General features: G+C 41.4%; 1 protein-coding gene across 4 annotated transcripts; it reads right to left on the minus strand.

Annotated features, from left to right (window-relative positions):
• Window positions 1-7,897: 7,897 nt before the first annotated feature.
• pitx2 (paired-like homeodomain 2) lies at window positions 7,898-17,649 on the minus strand. 4 transcript variants are annotated; one of them, XM_054739276.2, is made up of 4 exons: window positions 17,627-17,649; window positions 14,135-14,204; window positions 10,146-10,345; window positions 7,898-9,424 (listed from the first exon to the last, which is right to left on the minus strand). In XM_054739276.2, the coding sequence occupies exons 2-4, from the start codon at window positions 14,178-14,180 to the stop codon at window positions 8,867-8,869; spliced, it is 804 nt and encodes a 267-aa protein (XP_054595251.1). In that variant the 5' UTR covers window positions 14,181-14,204; window positions 17,627-17,649; the 3' UTR covers window positions 7,898-8,866. The 4 variants fall into 4 exon arrangements, with proteins under 4 accessions (XP_054595251.1, XP_015806037.1, XP_054595250.1 ...); XM_015950551.3 differs by lacking the exon at window positions 17,627-17,649 and adding an exon at window positions 16,079-17,145; XM_054739275.2 differs by lacking the exon at window positions 17,627-17,649 and adding an exon at window positions 14,430-14,716.
• Window positions 17,650-18,113: the final 464 nt, after the last annotated feature.

Here is an 18,113-nt window from a genome sequence, read left to right on the forward strand (position 1 = left end):
AACCAAGAATTGTACACTAGCCTTTTGATGCATGAATTATGAAATCTTCAACCATGATTTTTTTAAACAATTTTTTTCATTCATCTTTAGGTGTGAATGAAACACATTTCAACAAATATTTTTTCTAACATTTAATAATTTACAAATAATTTATTACATGTCCACCTCAGTGGACAGCATGCATTCTGAACATGAAATATGTTGGCTTGACTTACTGAAGTCCAAATGGAGGGGCTCTCATGCAATAAAGTCTTCAACAGCTGTGTATAAGAGCAAATAATAATAATAATAATAATAATAAATAACAGTTTTGAGTACCTGTCCACTGTAGTGACCATTATGCATCAAAGGACTAGACTAGAAATTTGTGAAAAACAAGGCAAATGTATTTGAATAGTACATTTCATTCACAGAGGCAAATCAATGTGTGAAGAAAAAATATCTGACCTTTGACCTAAAAGAGGCCATTCAATCTGGAAACACCTCCAATGTGGCAGAATAATAACAATACTGCAACAACCAGACGGCCAAAATTCATCTACATGTGAGAGGCTCATTACCAAGGCAACCAGCTTTTACATTTAGAGGACTGGCACTTTTTTCACACAGGAAGAGGTTGTTTTGGATAGTTAATAAACAAAATCATCATTTGAAAACTGCACTTTGTATTTACTCAGATTATCTTTTCTATTTAAATGTTTTCTCTGATCTGATATCCCTCTGAATCATAACTCAGCACTAGCTTAAATGTGCCGGTCAACAATGGAAGGAAAACTCCTGCGGGACTGTAACTGTTGATTTAACATCTATGTGAAGGCAAAAGCCGGGAATAGAAGCGTTTACCTGTGTAAAACTGGAAATTCAACAGCTATTTGCTCTTTATGAGTGAAGAGGACATTTATGAGGTGTAACAATTTCAAACGAGTCAAAAGCACAGCAGTTCCTTGGGCTCTGAGTGAGAACGTATGCTCTCCTGTCTGCGATGGTTGTGGTGAGTTACAGTCTGGTTGCTCTAACCAGAAGCTGCTGCTGGCATGATGCTCCTGCAGTGTAATGGACAGAAACGAAGTGTTAATCTCTGTGTGCTGTTTCACAGAAAACTACAGCGAGTGATTTACAAAAGCGATAAGCTGATGATTTTCCTCCAGTAATAAACAAAACCAGACTTTGTTTATTAATTGAGCTTTGATTGGCCTCAGATGTAGCTCAGCGTGGAGTCTGTTAGACTGTCACATCCCTTTAGAGCGTCAGTTCCGCTCTAGGACAGCACACTGGTGACTTTAACTCCATTTACTTGGAAGAACAGTGTGTGATTTAAAATCTGCTGCTTTGCAGCCTCAGAGCGGATCGTCTGGAAGAGCCGTTGACTGCTGAATTGGCCACATTCATCACTGCACAGATGCAGTTTGACAAAACAGAGGCATTTGGGAGATTTGTGCCACTGCCGGTTGGAACGTACAGATTTTTCAAAGGCTGCACATTCAATAGTCTAAGAAAATTTAATGAATCAAACTCAGAATTTTATTTAAACTTCTGTTTGATTTGTATCATGTTTCAGATAAAAAAGGCTCAAAATACCTAAAAAGGGCATAAACCTCTCTGCTTGCTTTTATGCATGTGGAATGATTACACTTGCTTTGAACAGAAAAAAAATTATATATATATATATATATATGTATATAATCAGTGAACCCATATACTTGACAGGAACACCCACGTTATATTTTTAACCATGTTGTGAAGAGGAAAGTTCGACCAACACATAATCATTATGGTCTTTATGCATCCAGTAAATGGGAAATGGCCTGTATTTGATATAGCGCCTTCTAGAGTTTTTAAATTTCCCCCATGGAACTTCACAACACCATCAGTCATTCACCCATTCACAAACATGTTCACACCCTGGTGGTGATGAGCTACAGTGAAGCTGCCTTGGGGTACACTGACGGAAGCGAGGCTGCTGTGCGCAGGCTCCAACAGTCCCTCTGCCCACCACCAGCAGGCTATGAGGGTTGAGTGTCTTGCCCAAGACCACAACAGCGACAGACTGAGCCAGGCTCGAACCTGTAACCTTTGATTACGGGGCAGAAACTTAACGCCTGTGCCACCCCATAACAGGTATTATGAAAATGAATAAGTGAGCATACAGCAGCAGCAGTAGCACCAAGGTACATGTAGATCAACAAATGCCAACACCCAGAGGTTTTTATTTATCATTGAAATCGGAAAAGGGTAGAATGCCTTCTCCGGGTCAGGGATGAGGTCTTGCCCCAAGTGGAGGAGTTTAAATATCTCAGTGTCTTGTTCACGAGTGAGGGAAAGCTGGAGCACGAGATCAATAGACGGATTGGTGCTACATCTGCAGTGATGCGGGTGTTGTACCGGTCTGTCGTGATGAAGAAAGAGCTGAGCCTGAAGGCAAAGCTCTTGATTTACCCATCGATCTATGTTCCTACCCTCACCTATGGTCATGAGCTTTGGGTAGTGACCGTAAGATCAAGGTCGCGGATACATGCGGCCGAAATGAGTTTTCTCCGCAAGATGGATGGGCCATCCCTTTGAGATAGGGTGAGTAACTCTGTCATCCGGGAGGGGCTCGGAGTAGATCCACTGCTCCTCCACATTGAGAGGAGCCAGTTGAGGTGGCTCGGATATCTGATTAGGACACCTCCCTGGTGAGGTTTTCCGGGCATGTCCAACCTGGAAGAGACGGAAAAGGAGACCCAGGACATGTTGGAGGGACTATGTCTCACGGCTGGCTAGGGAATACCTTAGGATTCCCCTGGAAGAGCTGGCCCAAACGGCTGAGGAGAGGGAAGTCAGGACCTCTCGGCTCAGGCTGTTGCCCCCACAACCCAGCTCCGGATAAGCGCAAGAAAATTGATGGATGGATGGATGGATGGATGGATGGATGGATGGATGGATGGATGGATGGATGGATGGATGGATGGATGGCATTTTTTAATGGTTACCACAAATATTTGATTTCATAGAGGAGGTGATATTTAAGTCTTTTACTGGATTTGGCCATTATAGGTGGTTTTTCATTGTTTTTTACTTGTGTTTAAATCCTCTTTTTCTAGTTTATACAGTGCGAGATCAAACTGTATATGTAAAAATGGGGTTAGAGAAGCGGCACGTTATCCCTGAACACTCACAATAGACTTTAGTCCCTTGTGAAAAACAGCATAATACACCAACATATCCAATGCTCTATAAACCACTTGTACAGTTATGTGCAGTCAAACAAGATGGCGCCGACTGCTGTGGCTCGCCTTGTGGTACTCTGCCTTTTTATACTTTGTATTTATACTTCTTTGTTATATGCACGGGTCATTTCAGTGCACACACAGTCGCTGTAACTTTTCTATAAAGGTAAAACTTAGTTTTTTTCCATAGCATCAGGTAAATGTAGCAGAATCGGAGCTGTCGCGCTGCACGTGTCTCATTCCATCTCACAGAAAACTTTCTGTCTCCGTCGCTAAAAAGAAGCAACAGCCACAGTATCACGGCTGCTTAGAGGATTACTCCTGAATACATTAAAGTTAAATACCTAGCATTCCACACAGGCTGATGTGTATAACCACCTGTGTGGCAAACACTTAAGCATACATTTAAAGTCAAGTTCCTAAGAAAGGACAAACAATGTTGAGAAAATAGAAAGAGTTTACGCAGCAGAACTCAGATCATGTGTGCGTCCATATTTCCACAGTATCTTCTTCAGAGCCACAGAACTTGACGGCACAGAGATTTTGTTTAGGACTCACTGCTGTTTGATGTAGAGAACAGAAATGAATGTGGCATTAGGTGAATAAATCACAGTATTATGCTTTCTCTTGACTTGACTTCTTGATAAAACTGCTCACTTTTTGCCGGTGGATGTTCTGTTTGTACAGCTGGAACTCTGATTCAGTCTGTGGAGTCTGACATTAACTCTGCAGGCTCTCTGGCTTTTTGCTCCTGCTCTTAAGAAATGTACATATCATTCTTTTGTGAAAATATACTGCAGATTTTCACATTTGTATGTTTTGCATAACTGTTAAGAGACAGACTGAAGGAACTTCATTTAAAATTAGCTTTTCAGAGCTATAAAAGCACTTATTTGCTTCTTTATTGCATACATAAAGTTTTTTGTGGGAGGCACTTCTTATTTTGTTTAATTATTAAGCAGCTATTTGTTTTATCAAGTTACAAATCATCCATAAGCTAATGTCAGAATAAGGTATTGGTGTTTTCCAGCGCTTTGTAACCCGCCCTGTGGAGTGAGGAGTGTATGGGACATGAAACAAAAACAAACAAAGAGCTCATCAGGTGTAATTTTCTCTCTAAAGCTGGAGCCTGGGAAACCGTTCTGCCAAGCTGCTTTTCAGACACAACTCCGGGTGGCTGACAGCAGAAAACCCAGGTAAACGTCAATTAAGACGTTACAGTAGATGACAGGCCTAAGGAAAACAGAGCTGAGGGGTGCCATCTGGGGCGGCCTGTGTAAACTGAAGGTGTCTCAACACGACGCGTCAGATAACGCTAAAATGTTAGCAGCTTTGGACTTGTCGAGTTAACGTGAAGAGGCATGAGAAGAACTTTCCAAAGCCGGTGTGCCTGAAGGACTTTTATTTCAAATGTTTTTGCACCACTCACAGTTTTGCTTCTATGAAAAATGCAATGATCCTAGCTTGATTGGGTAATATGCATTTGAAATGTGCATAAAGTAAAAAAAAAAACATGACTTACAGATTCTTTGTGTAGCTGTGGAAGGGGAGTCGGCCTTGATGCTTCTTCAGCAAAGGTGATTTTAATTAAATGAACAAAAGGCCCAGGGATACTTGCAACGGTTCTGTTTTTTTTCCCTCACATAGCTAAAACACACTTTTTAACCAACACAGTGTGTGTTTACCGTATCACATAAACTCATGAGATTCCAGTTATGGATAATTCTTCCTTGAAGCTGCACCGCTGATCTGTTCGGCATGCTCGGTGTGCAGAAATTGATTTAGAGAGAAAACATCTCAGATGTGTGTGTGTGTTTTGTTTTCATCCTTATTTAATAGAACTTCAGAGAGCAGGAAGTGTGTGCGTCACCAAATCCGCCCTGGTTATCTGCTTTCACACGCTCTAGCCTGCCGCCTGTCCTCAGACTGCACCAAGCTTCCACAGCAAGAGGCCCTGATAGACGTGGTCGTACGGATGGCACTTATGTGGTTGACAAACGTGCAGCAAACACATCAGCATGCAGGTCTAAGCTCCACAAGCATACTCTACATCTTGAATAAAATGCTTTAGATCAAATCCTGAGAAAACAGCAGATGTGTGTTTGCGGCAAACAGCTATAAAAGTTACACAAAATCAAAGTAACGCATTTATTTAGTATAGTTTTTTTATTTATTCGCTTTCCAAAGAGTTTATCTTTGATGGATTGTAATGAATGTTGGGGATACGTTCTCTTCAGGCATTAGGTGAGGGTGAGAATGTGTGAGGTCACACCATGTGACCTTTAGCTGAAGCTTCTGGGCCACTATTGGTTCAGAGCCAAACCCTTAACTGGCCACCTCCCCCATGAGAGCAGGCCTCTCTACTGCTGGATGTAGGGGCAAAGTGTTGAGGTGCTGGCACTGCCTCACATCTGATCTGTCTCACCGCAAACGGCACACATTCATGAGTAAATCTGCTCTAATCTCACCTCCAGACAAACCTGGCTTCACCAAGATGAACTTTGCTGTTGGTGATATAATTTTTCGGCGAGTTCATTGTCCTCTTCAAATAATCAACTATTGATCAGAAGCACCTTGCATGTTTGAAAACATCCAGAATCTTAACCCAAATCTGTGAAACTCCCACATTCCTCACATCACAGCTTGGCTTTGAACTCTGGGTTCACCAAAAAGAGTTTAATTGGTAAAAAGAAAATCTAGTTTAAAAACATCAAACTCCTTATAGGACAAAAATGCATGTATGTGTTTCAAACCTTAACCAAAAGTAAATGAGTTAATTTAATAGTGAAATGAATGAAAATATTCCCATATTAAACTGTATAGCTCCATATGATGAATGTAATTAAGCCATGCTTCCTGGTACCACTTTACCAACTCAAGTGATGCTTTTTTCCAGCTCACCACTGCATGAGCGGCTGTGTGTGTGTGTGTGTGTGTGTGTGTGTGTGTGTGTGTGTGTGTGTGTGTGTGTGTGTGTGTGTGTGTGTGTGTGTGTGTGTGTGTGTGTGTGTGTGTGTGTATTTTTATTTAACAGGCAGAACAAATTAGAAATCAGGATGTATTAGTGGCGCTAAAACAAGACAGAAGAAGCGTGAGCTGGATTTAAACTGAGAAAGAAAATACATCTTTGTTGGATCATCACATAAATGCTAATGAACTTATGTTTTGCTTTTATTATTTGCTGATCTGGATGAAAAACGTTTTTTTTTCATTAGAAAATGTTTGGTTTTAAGCATTAACTACTGCGTGCGTGCCTACGTAAATGCACACTAGATTTTAGACATATCCTCTTGATTTTAAATGTTTGCTAACATTGCGGCTCGAGGTCTTGCCTCAGCATGCTCCTGTTAAATTCTGGAAACACACATACGATTCCATTTAACACGAATGAGTTTTTACCTTTAAGAAGAGAAAATAAGATTCAGCTGTCCAGATCGGCGCATCGACCCAACTGACCGTCTCCCCTCTCTGAAGCCTCTGCAGGTCACCCACTGCTCTCATGTTGATTGTGTGGATGTGTATTGAGTCTGCAGACGTGTGTATTCACCCGGGCGTATCCCCCTGCCAAATGATTGTTTCTGCGCGTTACCAACTCCATCAAAATGTGACACTTGTGCAGACTCTCAAAAGCAGAGGAGCTGCAGGCCGCGCGCTGCAGCTTTGCGTGTGAAAACGGATGAACGATTCTCTTGTGTTTGTTTTTGGACAGTTTTGTGAAAACATTGGGGTCTCTGTGTGGATTTTTGCTCTACTGTTCATAATTATGCCTCATGAGAGGACCCGGAGCGACACCTGATCCCAAATCGAGGACCACTTCAAGGCTTTTGGATATTCTGGAGATTTTAGTTTTGCAACATAGCAGTTTATTTTTAAATATTTTAAATATCAGAAATAATAAACTTTACATTGGGTATTTTGAAAACTATAAAATACAACCACATTTCACTATTATTATTATTACTATTGTATTTTTTATTCTAAGTAAATTGTTGAAGTGAATTCAGCGGTGTCTCCCTCTGCGTAAAGCCGGTGAAGCTGCACTCATCTCCTGCCTGCGCCTTCGGGCAGCTTCGCTTCCTCATACCTATGTAGCTCTACTTGTTTGTGTAAACTCGCGGATCATAGTTTATTTGGATTTGGCGCGTTTGCGCACATTTACGCATGATCAAAAGCGTTCAATAGCGCTAAAGAAAGCAATTGGAAGGAAATGCAACATCACAAAAGATAAACGTTATTTTCTAAGGAGCGATGCAAGGCGTGAAAGATGTGTGTAGATTTAAATTATAATCCCTGTTTTAAAAAATGCCCCCAAATTAACAAAACTTGTATTTAGAGTTGGGTTTATTGGGACTCAAAGGGTCCACTTTAGAGAACTTCTTCTTTTCTTTTTTTTTTCTAAGTAAACAAAAACTCCTTTAATGGGCTGGCTTCTGCTGCACGGACCACCTCCTTTCTGTTGTTGATTCCCGTGTTATTTCAAGCCCCGCTGACCAGCCGGAGCTCAGACGCATTCAGCCGCTAATCTGATGGAGCATCTCGGTGCCGCATGTGTATTCCAGCGCCCCTTTGTTTCCTCTATAGATTGGAGCACCTCACATAATCGAAAGCCTATAGACACGCTGTCACTGCTCTGCACTCCACTCACAGACTTCCTGCACAAAGATTCAATAAAACTCCTCCAGCAGAAGTTTGTTTTTTGAACATTATATTTACTTCCATTAAATAAAACACAATATTTTTTTGGATGTTGGGAAAAAAGAACAGAATTCCGTACCAAATACCTATACACAGAGAGAGAGAGAAAAAGAAAAAAGTCTCAGAATTGGATGCGTTTTTAATCCAGAATTGCTATTCTAAAATCGATATTCACACAGACATTAATAATAAATTTATAATATGTTAGAAACACACAACTGGTGCGTTTTAGTATGTACATTCCCTTTTTGTTTGCAAGCAAAACAAGATTCATTTTTAGCGTTTATCGTCATCATCATCATCATTATTATTAATATTATTATTATTATCATTATTATTTTCCACATGCGTTGATAAATTGAACCTGAAAAGGACGGGAGGGGTTAGAAGCGCTTCAACAAACAGGAGATGATGATTTAAATATATACACAACCTTTTCAGTCAACAGTTCACGTTCAAAATCCATAAAAACCCCTTTATGACGAACTAACAAGCTTCTTTTTTCTGAATGTGAAACAGGCCGATGCTAAAAGAGGAATACAACAAAATGAGAAAACTCCGAGGAGGAGTGGAGCTTGTCTCTGTGGTGCAGTCTTCTAGTGCCCTTTTAAAAAAGACAAAAGTAGCTGTAGTAGTCTCTTGTTCCTGTGGACGGCTGTTTTCAATTATCACACACTGCAAAAAATAACCACCATAACAAGCCGTTTAACCACCGAAATGTAAATTCCTCTTTGAAATAAACGATGGGTGCACAAAAAAGGATAATCTGACAAATTGTAATTTGGAATATTTGTGGCCTATGTGGAGTTTAGGAGGAAAAATCAGAAATTCTTAAAACGTCTGGGCTCTCCACTTCTGTATTCCTCTCTCCAACCCAGAGGAATAATTAAATAAAATCCCTCAACGCCACTCTTGTAGCCTGTCACATCTCGCCACGGTGGATATTTTTTGCAGTGCAGGTATTAGACCGGTCGGTCCACGGCGTACTGACACGCGCTCAGATTGGTGGCTGGATTCTGCACTCCAGCGTATCCAAAACTCGAGTGCTGCTTGGCTTTCAGTCTCAGGCTGGCCAGGCTGGAGTTGCAAGTGTCTCTGTACACGTAAGGAGGGGTCGGGGGCGCGTAGGGACACGCCGGCGTGGGCACCCCCGAGTTGAGAGAAGGGTTACTGAGGTTGTTCAAGTTATTGAGGCTGTTTAGGCTGGATCCCGGCACGCCCGTGACCGCAGATGGCACCATGCTGGAGGTCATGGAGGAGATGGAGTTGGGCGGTGAGAACATGGTCTGCGATGATAAAGGGTTGACATTCATTGAGTTGAAGAAGGGGAAGCTTTTGGTGGATAAGGAGGCGGACGTGAGGCCCTTGGCAGCCCAGTTGTTGTACGTATAGCTGGGGTACATGTCGTCGTAGGGCTGCATGAGTCCGTTAAACTGTGGGCCGAAGCCGTTCTTGCACAGCTCGGCTTGTTGATTCCTCTCCCGCTTCCTCCACTTGGCCCGCCGGTTCTTGAACCAAACCTGGAGCAGAATGAATGGAGAGATTTAGAGATTAGATCGTGTCTTTCCTCATTTTTCTCGCAGATGTCGCGCTGGGCTGCGTTCACCATCTGAGTGCCATATCAGAATTTTTGCAATTTGTCCTCGTTTTTAATGGCACAAAAAGTCGAAAATAACTGAACAATATTGTGTTAACTGGCCCTTTTCTGTGCTGTCAATTCCTCTTTAATTCCGTCTCAGTGAGCTGAATACACACTGCAGTCTCATGCTCAGCGGGTGTGTATTCCTCTGCGTGCTTCCACACACACTCTGACCTTAATCACACAACGCCAGTGCGACAATCGCAAAATACCAGCTTTGCACCTCTTTCACACGAACACCACTGGTATCTGTCACCGTCACCGACTCCTGTTAACATCCTCATTAGTCTTTAATTACACCTAAAATGCCACTAATCAATAAAAATGTTTGTCCTTAACGAAACAACTTTATAACACCACTTTGATCTAAATCGTTTTTATTAAGAATAAATGTTTAAACATCTGTTATTAAGATTACATTTATTAAAACTGAGATTATCTAATTTAACCGGGTTTAAAAAACTTAATTTGATGAAATGGAGTCGTGCGTAAAGTTCTCCATTCGTGCGTAATTCTTTAAAATCAAATATTCATTGAATTCCTGAAATAATTATGAGATAAATGAATGTAATGGTTTAGTTTTCAGCCAGGGGGGCACTCACCCTGACTCTGGCCTCTGTGAGGTTGGTCCACACAGCTATCTCCTCCCTCGTGCTCATGTCCGGATAGCGATTCCGTTGGAAAGTGGCCTCCAGCTCCTGCAGCTGCTGGCTGGTGAAGTGAGTCCTCTGCCGCCGTTGCCTCTTCTTTTTGGACGGGTCGTCCGAGGAGTCGTCGTTTTTGTTTTGTATTTTTTCTTTTTCTGTAAAAAACAAACAAACATTCAAACAGCTGTTTACACCATAAAAACATAAATAAAATATTTTTTCCTTTTGTTTGCTGATAAGATTAATAACAATATTTGGATCTATTTCTTTTTATTTTACAGCCTTCTCTCATAGCTCAACTGAAAGTGACAGCTATAATCGCCTATTTGCACGTAACGCCCTCTCACACTTTGACAAATGGATTCTATTTATTACTTTTAAGGCAACGCGGCATTTGCAGGGAGCATCTGGTGGTTCTTACCCACAGACTCCGGGCTGGATGTGTCCGACACCGTGTGCACCTCTAGCCTGTGTTTAGAATCCACTGAGCGCTGCAGCGGCTGCAAACTGGAAGCCATCACAAGAGCCGTGTGGTGCGGAGAAACAAGTTTATTCCCTGTGAGATGGTGGTCTATGTTTAATGGCTCCCTCATAGAGCTCATGGGTGAAAAAAAAAGATCGCACAAGCTTTTCAGAACAGGAAGGGTAGGCGGAAAGTCCGACTCCGGAATGTGTTCAGCTCTCCAAAAGACGCGCAACAACACAGTTCCTGTTGTGGATACGATGGAGCCCTCTTTCTGTTTAAACTGGAGAACGCTTTAAAAAAGGCCATTGAGTTTTGTCATAGCATCAGTGGAAAACTGCGGCTACCTTGGCTGACTGTCAGAGTGACAAGGACAGGTAGGTGAGATTAGATCCAGAGGCTTACACACTCTACACCGCTCGCTGCTCATTTCAGCTGTTGCCTGCGCTCTGCCCTATCCGACTGCGCCTATCTCCACACTTTTACGTCACTGCTTTGCGCCCGCCCCCTTTTCTCCCTGACAGGCACATCCATGTGGATGAGACGGTGTGCCCAACCAACCGGAGCCCGCAGAAACGAGATATGCGCTGCTGGTGTATTTATGCCGGGGCTGGCGCTTATTTTCTCTCCTCCAAATAAAAGCATGTAAAGAGAGATGGGACGCACGGTGCACCCGCGGCGCTCCGAGCCGCCGTTGCGCAGCAGCACAAAACCAAATAAAAATGAAAATAACACAGTTTGGCCTCGTTTTATGAGACGGGTCCAGTGGCCCAGTAAAGAGATGAAGAGCCACAGAGCTCCATCACTACGGTTTACTCTGGGACTGAGTGGATAGAGCCAGCCACAAAGCGGATTGTAAAGAAAATCAGCGAATATCAAACACCTGCAACACAGAGATCCAATGGAAGGACAAACGTTAACTTCAAAGGGCCGCGCCGGCGCCATGCTTGCTCCAAACTATTTGTGCACGCTTGTCAACTGACGCTAACTGCCACACACGCGCACTATTTGAAAAGGAGCACACGTGCCGCCTGTGGAGCTCACACAGACGTCATGCATGAATGGAAATAAAAATTCAAGGCTACAACAATAAAGATAAATGAGTGACATCAAACTAACCAGAAAAATCCACAACAACGCGACCAAAATGACACAGAATGTGATTTTGAACATAAAACGAAGCAATCCTCTTAAACTTCTCTGAGTTAGGGTCCACATTCAGTAGATCTACCTCACCAGAGCCGCACAAGCCTCCAGCCAATCACACTCGCCCAGTTTGTTGATGACGGATCACTTTATCTGGGCGCTTGACAGACTTTCTCCCCACTTTGCAGATGGGTCTACAGTTATTAGAACTCCAGAGATGTTTTGTTTCATGCTGATGAGTCCACTTTGCTCATTAATTAAGTAATCCGGAAGTATTATTGTGAAAATCCAAAATTTCTAACGATTTTGATGCAATAAAGGAAATATATATTAATTAAAACTTTTTTTGAGAATGTGTGGGTGACAGGTGAAGTGATAGACCGCCACCATCCCCATCCCCATCCCCATCCCCATCACCACCATCGCCATCATCATCATCATCATCATCATCATCATCATCATCATCATCATCATGACAATCTTCACTTCCAGTGTCCACGTGGCCAGGCGGACGCCCTCTCAGCCAACGCGTTTGGATTTGGCGCGGTTAAGAACTCAGGAATAATCCCGTGAAAGCCCGTCATATACGTATAAATACCAGCAGACTACGGACTGTATGCAGCGCACACATGCACGCACGCGCATACACACACGCATCACATCACTCACTCATGCGGGGCAATTACATGATGAATCAATGAGTGGAGTTATTTGGAGGCTTTTGTGGGTATAAATAAAACTATCACACGTCATACTTGAAGAGTAGTAGTAGTAGTAGTAGTAGTAATAATAGTAATAATAATAATAATAATAATAATAATAATAATAATAATAATAATAATAATAATAATAATAATGGGTATTTCTACTACCAGTCTGCTGCTCATTTTCCTTTCCAGGGATATTGTTATACTAAACTTGAAGTGGATTATCGGTTTCCTCTTCATTTCTACCTTCTGAATGCTTTATCTCACTTCTGCGGATTACTGCGTGCAATAGGCCTCCGCCATAGAGGGCCATTAATTAGCAATTCAGTCAATATAGCGGGAGACGACAAGGGTTTTTACATAGGATTAAGGAGACATCAGATTCCTCCATTAGTGTATTCCTGCTCACGAATGGGCTTTCATTATACATTTAGTTTTCCCAGGAGTCAATCCAACAAGCGCTGCATATTTTATCCCAGAGCACAGATGCTGCCGCTGCTGTCTCTGCTGCTGCAGCTCCTGCTCACTATCAGTCATTTTACTTTATCTATTATTTCTTTATGATATGGGGAGATGGAGCTTGGCTCACGGACCCATAAATGTATGAGTCCAAATGTAAGTTATAAATTGTGTTGAATCCGTCCGTCATGTTACCGAATAATTATTTTCAATTTTCCCCCCTGTTGAAGTTCTCATTTTTTCCTTTCTGTTAGATTTGAATCCTGAGGAAATACTATTTTACTGAGTTAATCTGGATGACAAGCTTTGGTTTATTAGATCAAATGTATTCTTCAAAATATTAAAAAATGTAAAATTAAAAGGTAAAGTAAGTGTAAAAAGCTATTAATCTCATCAGCCATCCTGCCGTGCAGTCGGGGATGATCCTCCTGCCTGACACGAGCGCGCTGCAGGAGCAGCTTTGACCACCGGATGGCGCACTAAGACAGCTAAATAGCTGTTTTCCACGGCGGATTCAATTCAGTTTAGCTGAGAATCAACATTTATTCGCATTTTTCATCACAATGATAAGAACATAAAACAAAAATAAATTAAAAAATACAACTTTTAGTTATTAATTTTTGACCAAACTTAAAATCGTAATCAACTAAATAATTAAGACAGTAGTAGTTGAAATAAAACTACATTTTAAAGTATGAATTATCAACAGAAGTTGGATGTATTTCACAGTATAGTTGGGTATGCTTGGCAGTTCTTAAACAAAAACAATAACTGAATCATCAACGTATTTTTTTTATTAAAACACAACTGGTTTGTTATCGGTGTGTTGCTCTAGCAGCTTAAGTTCTAAACATTATTTATAAGTATGACTTTGCCAAAAGTCAGCACACATATTTCAAACGTTTTCCTTTTTTGCTAACAAATGAGGAAAGTGTAAAAAAAAAACATTACATAATTATTCAAATGTGTTTATGACGTTATGAAGTATTTAATTAAATATGCAAAATTGATATTGCAGCTATTTTCGTTTCTACTGACAAAAAACATATGAAACAACACGCAAATCAAAATTAGGAAAACATGCTGATATTCTAGAATTGCTTTTGTTTTTATTTCGTTCTGCTAAAAGGAAGATGCTTTTTAAATTAGCGGGTGAATGTGGTACTCACCTATTTGCGCACAGGTGTTGGCCAGTTTGCGGCAGTGGGATTCCATTATAGAGATGTGGAGTCACCGATTCTGAAAAAAAGAGAGTTATAAAGGAGAAGGAAATGAGCCAATCAGTTTAAGAACAACAACAACAACAACAACAGAGGAGATTATCAAACGAATTTTGTAGTTAAGAGTCAAAGGCATAATATATTTGGGGTTACATGAATTGTAACAATTATATTTTATATAAAAGCGCATAATTGATGAATAGAGATGAGTTATTTAATCATACGATAAAAACAGAAAACTGACTCTGATTATATTTCAGGTTTCATTTCTGAATCAGATAGAACTCAAAAGCGTGTCTCCTGCATAAGAGCAGTTGACTGCACTGGTATAAAATCATTTTGCGTTTGAAGTGCATGAGACAAAGTCTTCTCGTCTCCGTTTTGGTGTTGTTCTGCGTGCAGACAGCGCGTGTTTCTTCTGAGCCGCTCCTGTGTTTTGCTGCTGTCTGCAGCTCTAGAAGTGGAGAGATTCCCTGGTAAAATCACGGGATTAGAGTCTGATTGAGATGTCTGTCGGTGGGATATTACAAAATTCATTATCGCAACCCTCACACTACCTCCATATGAAGTTACACAGATGGGTTTTTTATTAGTCCAGGCTCACACTGTTTGCTTATGATAATTCAAGTCGGGAGGAAAATTTGCATGCAGTCATGCTGTTAAACCCTCCCCCCCCCCCCTTCACCGTGTTTTCTCCACATTTCCATTCAAAAGATGCAGATATTGGAGGTTAAATATTACAAGGTGTGTACCTGCGCAACATTCCTCCTCATCGCTGCCTCACCGTTCAGCAGCAAAATGAAATAGCTAGTGTGTGTGTGTGTGTGTGTGTGTGGGGGGGGGGGGGGGGGATCTGACTGTGGGATGGGAGGCGAACACACACGCCTGCGTGTTATCTAATCAGAGAGGTTTAATGAGAGGTCCTCAATATTTCAGCCAACGGCCTCTGAACACGCGCGGGTTTCATTTAGACAGAGTGGAAATGATAAATATATGTGGGCAATTATAATGAAAATTTCATTTTAGGAAATAGAAATAAAATAGAAATAATTTGGTAAAATTGGGTGAAAATAAATCAGTAATTAATCATTTATTAATAGTTAATTAACATACGATAATTAATATATGTATACAGATTAATTATGTTGACTAAAACGCATTATTATCCTAATAATAATAATAATAATAATAATAATAATAATAATAATAATAATAATTATTATTATTATTATTATTATTATTATTATTACTGGTTTTGAAAATATATTTTTCTCTGTATGAAATGGGCCAAATCATCAGTTTAAAGCTTCCAAATTGCTTATTTTATTCTCTTCTCATTTATTATCCCAATTTAGAAGACTTTTTCCTTTTCAGCATCAACATGATAACGAATGACTGTCATGGCGCGAGGCCCGGTGCAGACAGGAAGCTGGCACGCTGCATGGTCTTAAGAGCCGGTACCGGGAGGTGATCCCCCTTACCTCAACCATAAGAAAAACTGATGATCATTAATAAACATTATGAATATAAATATGCATTACTTAAAATATTAGCCACACATAAAGATATTATCTGGTAATTAAGATGGAAACCGTTTGTGCGTCTGAATTGGTCTTAACGCTTTTTATTGCGCTGAGCACCACCTGGATAGCCTACATAGCGGTTTCCCAACACTCCATCACAACTCTAACAATAGCTCATGATGATCGGCCGACCTGTGAGCCGAACCCTCCGCGCACATCTCTCCACGCTCCTTCGTGTGACTGCAGCGGCTTTGAAAGCACGCATCAGAAAAAAGCGCACGGCGCGCAAAAACACACGAGCTGGAACAAATTCTCTCACTCACATGAACTCACATCTCTTTTTCCTTTTAAGTGTTTGTCCTCCACTTACCAGTTGTCGGACACCGGCGGGAATCGATTTGCCCAGTCTTATTATGATTTGTTGGAAACAGGAAATACACTCCACAGTCCGAACTCAAAGCAGCAGTTGTGTTCACGCCTCGGTGTCCGGGAGTGCTGAAGTTTCTGTCCGTCGCATGAATGTGCTCCCACTCCGAGTATCCAAACAGAAAAAAGGAAATCAAAGGGAGCGAGGCGCACGCGCTGCCTTCAGGTTTGTTTCATCAACGCGCATAATAAGTTCGAAATGAGCAGGAGCGAAGGAGGCGCGTTCACCCGTCTCGACTCTTCCTCTTCTGTCTTCCACAACTTTTTCCTCCCTTCAAAGACGCTCCAAGAGTGGCGCAATTTTTCCAGCTTTTGAGCTCAGAGAGGGACGCCGCGTGTGTTTGTGCGTGTGTTTGCGCGCGTGCGCTCAGAAAGGGGTGTGTATGTTTGCGTCTGTAGGGCACCTCAGAGCCTCTCAGTTTTCACCAATAACAAATCCTAAGGCATCTTTTAAAAATACAAAAGTTAAAAGAGAAATGCAGGCATGCACATTTTTGGCTTTTTAACAATACATGTCAACAAAAAAAACTTTATTTGCAATCACGAGCGCTAAATAAACAGCTGAATCTGCGCACATGTCAATAAGCATTCTCATTTACCATAATCATGAAATTAAAACATTTTGCTGATTAGAATGAAGACACAATTTTTAAATTAAAGTATTAGTAAAACAATATTAATTCTAGAAGGGGGACACGAATGCCTTTTAAAGTGACGCAGTGGCCTCCTTTAGGGCCAGACAGGGTGCTATCGTGTTGCGGATTTATGTGCGGAAGAAGTGAACAGCTGCCTCGGATGCAAATGTTCTTTATAGATTCGTTTCGTTTGATACAGACCGCTTGTTCCATTCGCATCTTAAGTGATGCGAACAGACCGTACGTATAGGCGCGCCATGCAACCCCACCCCCACGCGCTCCTAATCCGGTTTTTACATTTTTAGTCATACTCCCATTAAGGCAGTAATTAATGCGCGCATCCACATGGGAATTTCCATGGAAAGAGAGGGGGACACTGAGGCAAAACACGCGCGTCATTCGTCCTCTTTCATCGCTTAACGTGTGGAATATGATTGGTGTTAATAAATATAATTTTTGCCGACTGATTACAAAAAATGATACCTTTTGTACTTGATCCAAAATATATTCTATATCATCTATTAAGAAAGGTTGAAAATAAGTACTGTTTCCAAATCTAAACGCAAACCTATGTTGGTGGATCGAAAAATTAAATTAAATGTGCACCAAAACAGGTGCGAATAATTCCACCAGTATGCGTTATGATGATTCCTGCGTGCAAAGGCCCACTCTTAACTCGTGCACGCGCCGCACAAACTATAAGAAGAGCCGTGCAGAAATCATCAGCCTTGCATCACAGGGAGCTTCACATCTCGTCCCGCCTGCAAAGAAACCAAAAAAAAAAAAAAAAAAAAAAAAAAAAAAGAGGCGCGCAGCGTCTGGAGAGGTTTGACGGCTCGGCTGTATACTTCTCTTACCTTCTTATACAAAGAAGAAGAAGAAGGAGAAGGAGGAGAAGAAAAAGAGTCAGCCAAGAGCCTTCTCTTTCTCACGCAGAAAGATGCAGAGGAATGCCTGAAGTTCAGACAAGGCTGGCTGGTATGAAATCTTTCGCCTCGGGGGCAAACCGGCGGCTTCTTTTCATTTCAAGCGCTTATCGATTTGCCGTTGTCATCTTTGGCGACGCAGAAGGACACTTGAAAGAATTTCTGATGGGGCTGTGATGTGAGAAGCAGGGTGACCTGCTCCTGCTGGTGCTCTCTCCTGATTCTTAACGAGCACATCAGCCCGGCTCGTGTCAGTTTAGTTGGACACTTCAACTTTTCCTCCTCCTGCGTTTACTGGAGAGGATTTTAAAGCATCGCTCTCCAGCCTTTTCTGTACATCAGGGCAGCATCCAAGCCTCTGCTTTCAGGAGCAAAGATGACAAACTTGATTTGAAGGACAAGCGGAACCTGAAGATTT

This window comes from Nothobranchius furzeri, chromosome 1, assembly GCF_043380555.1.
Source record: "Nothobranchius furzeri strain GRZ-AD chromosome 1, NfurGRZ-RIMD1, whole genome shotgun sequence".
Lineage (NCBI taxonomy): Eukaryota > Metazoa > Chordata > Actinopteri > Cyprinodontiformes > Nothobranchiidae > Nothobranchius > Nothobranchius furzeri.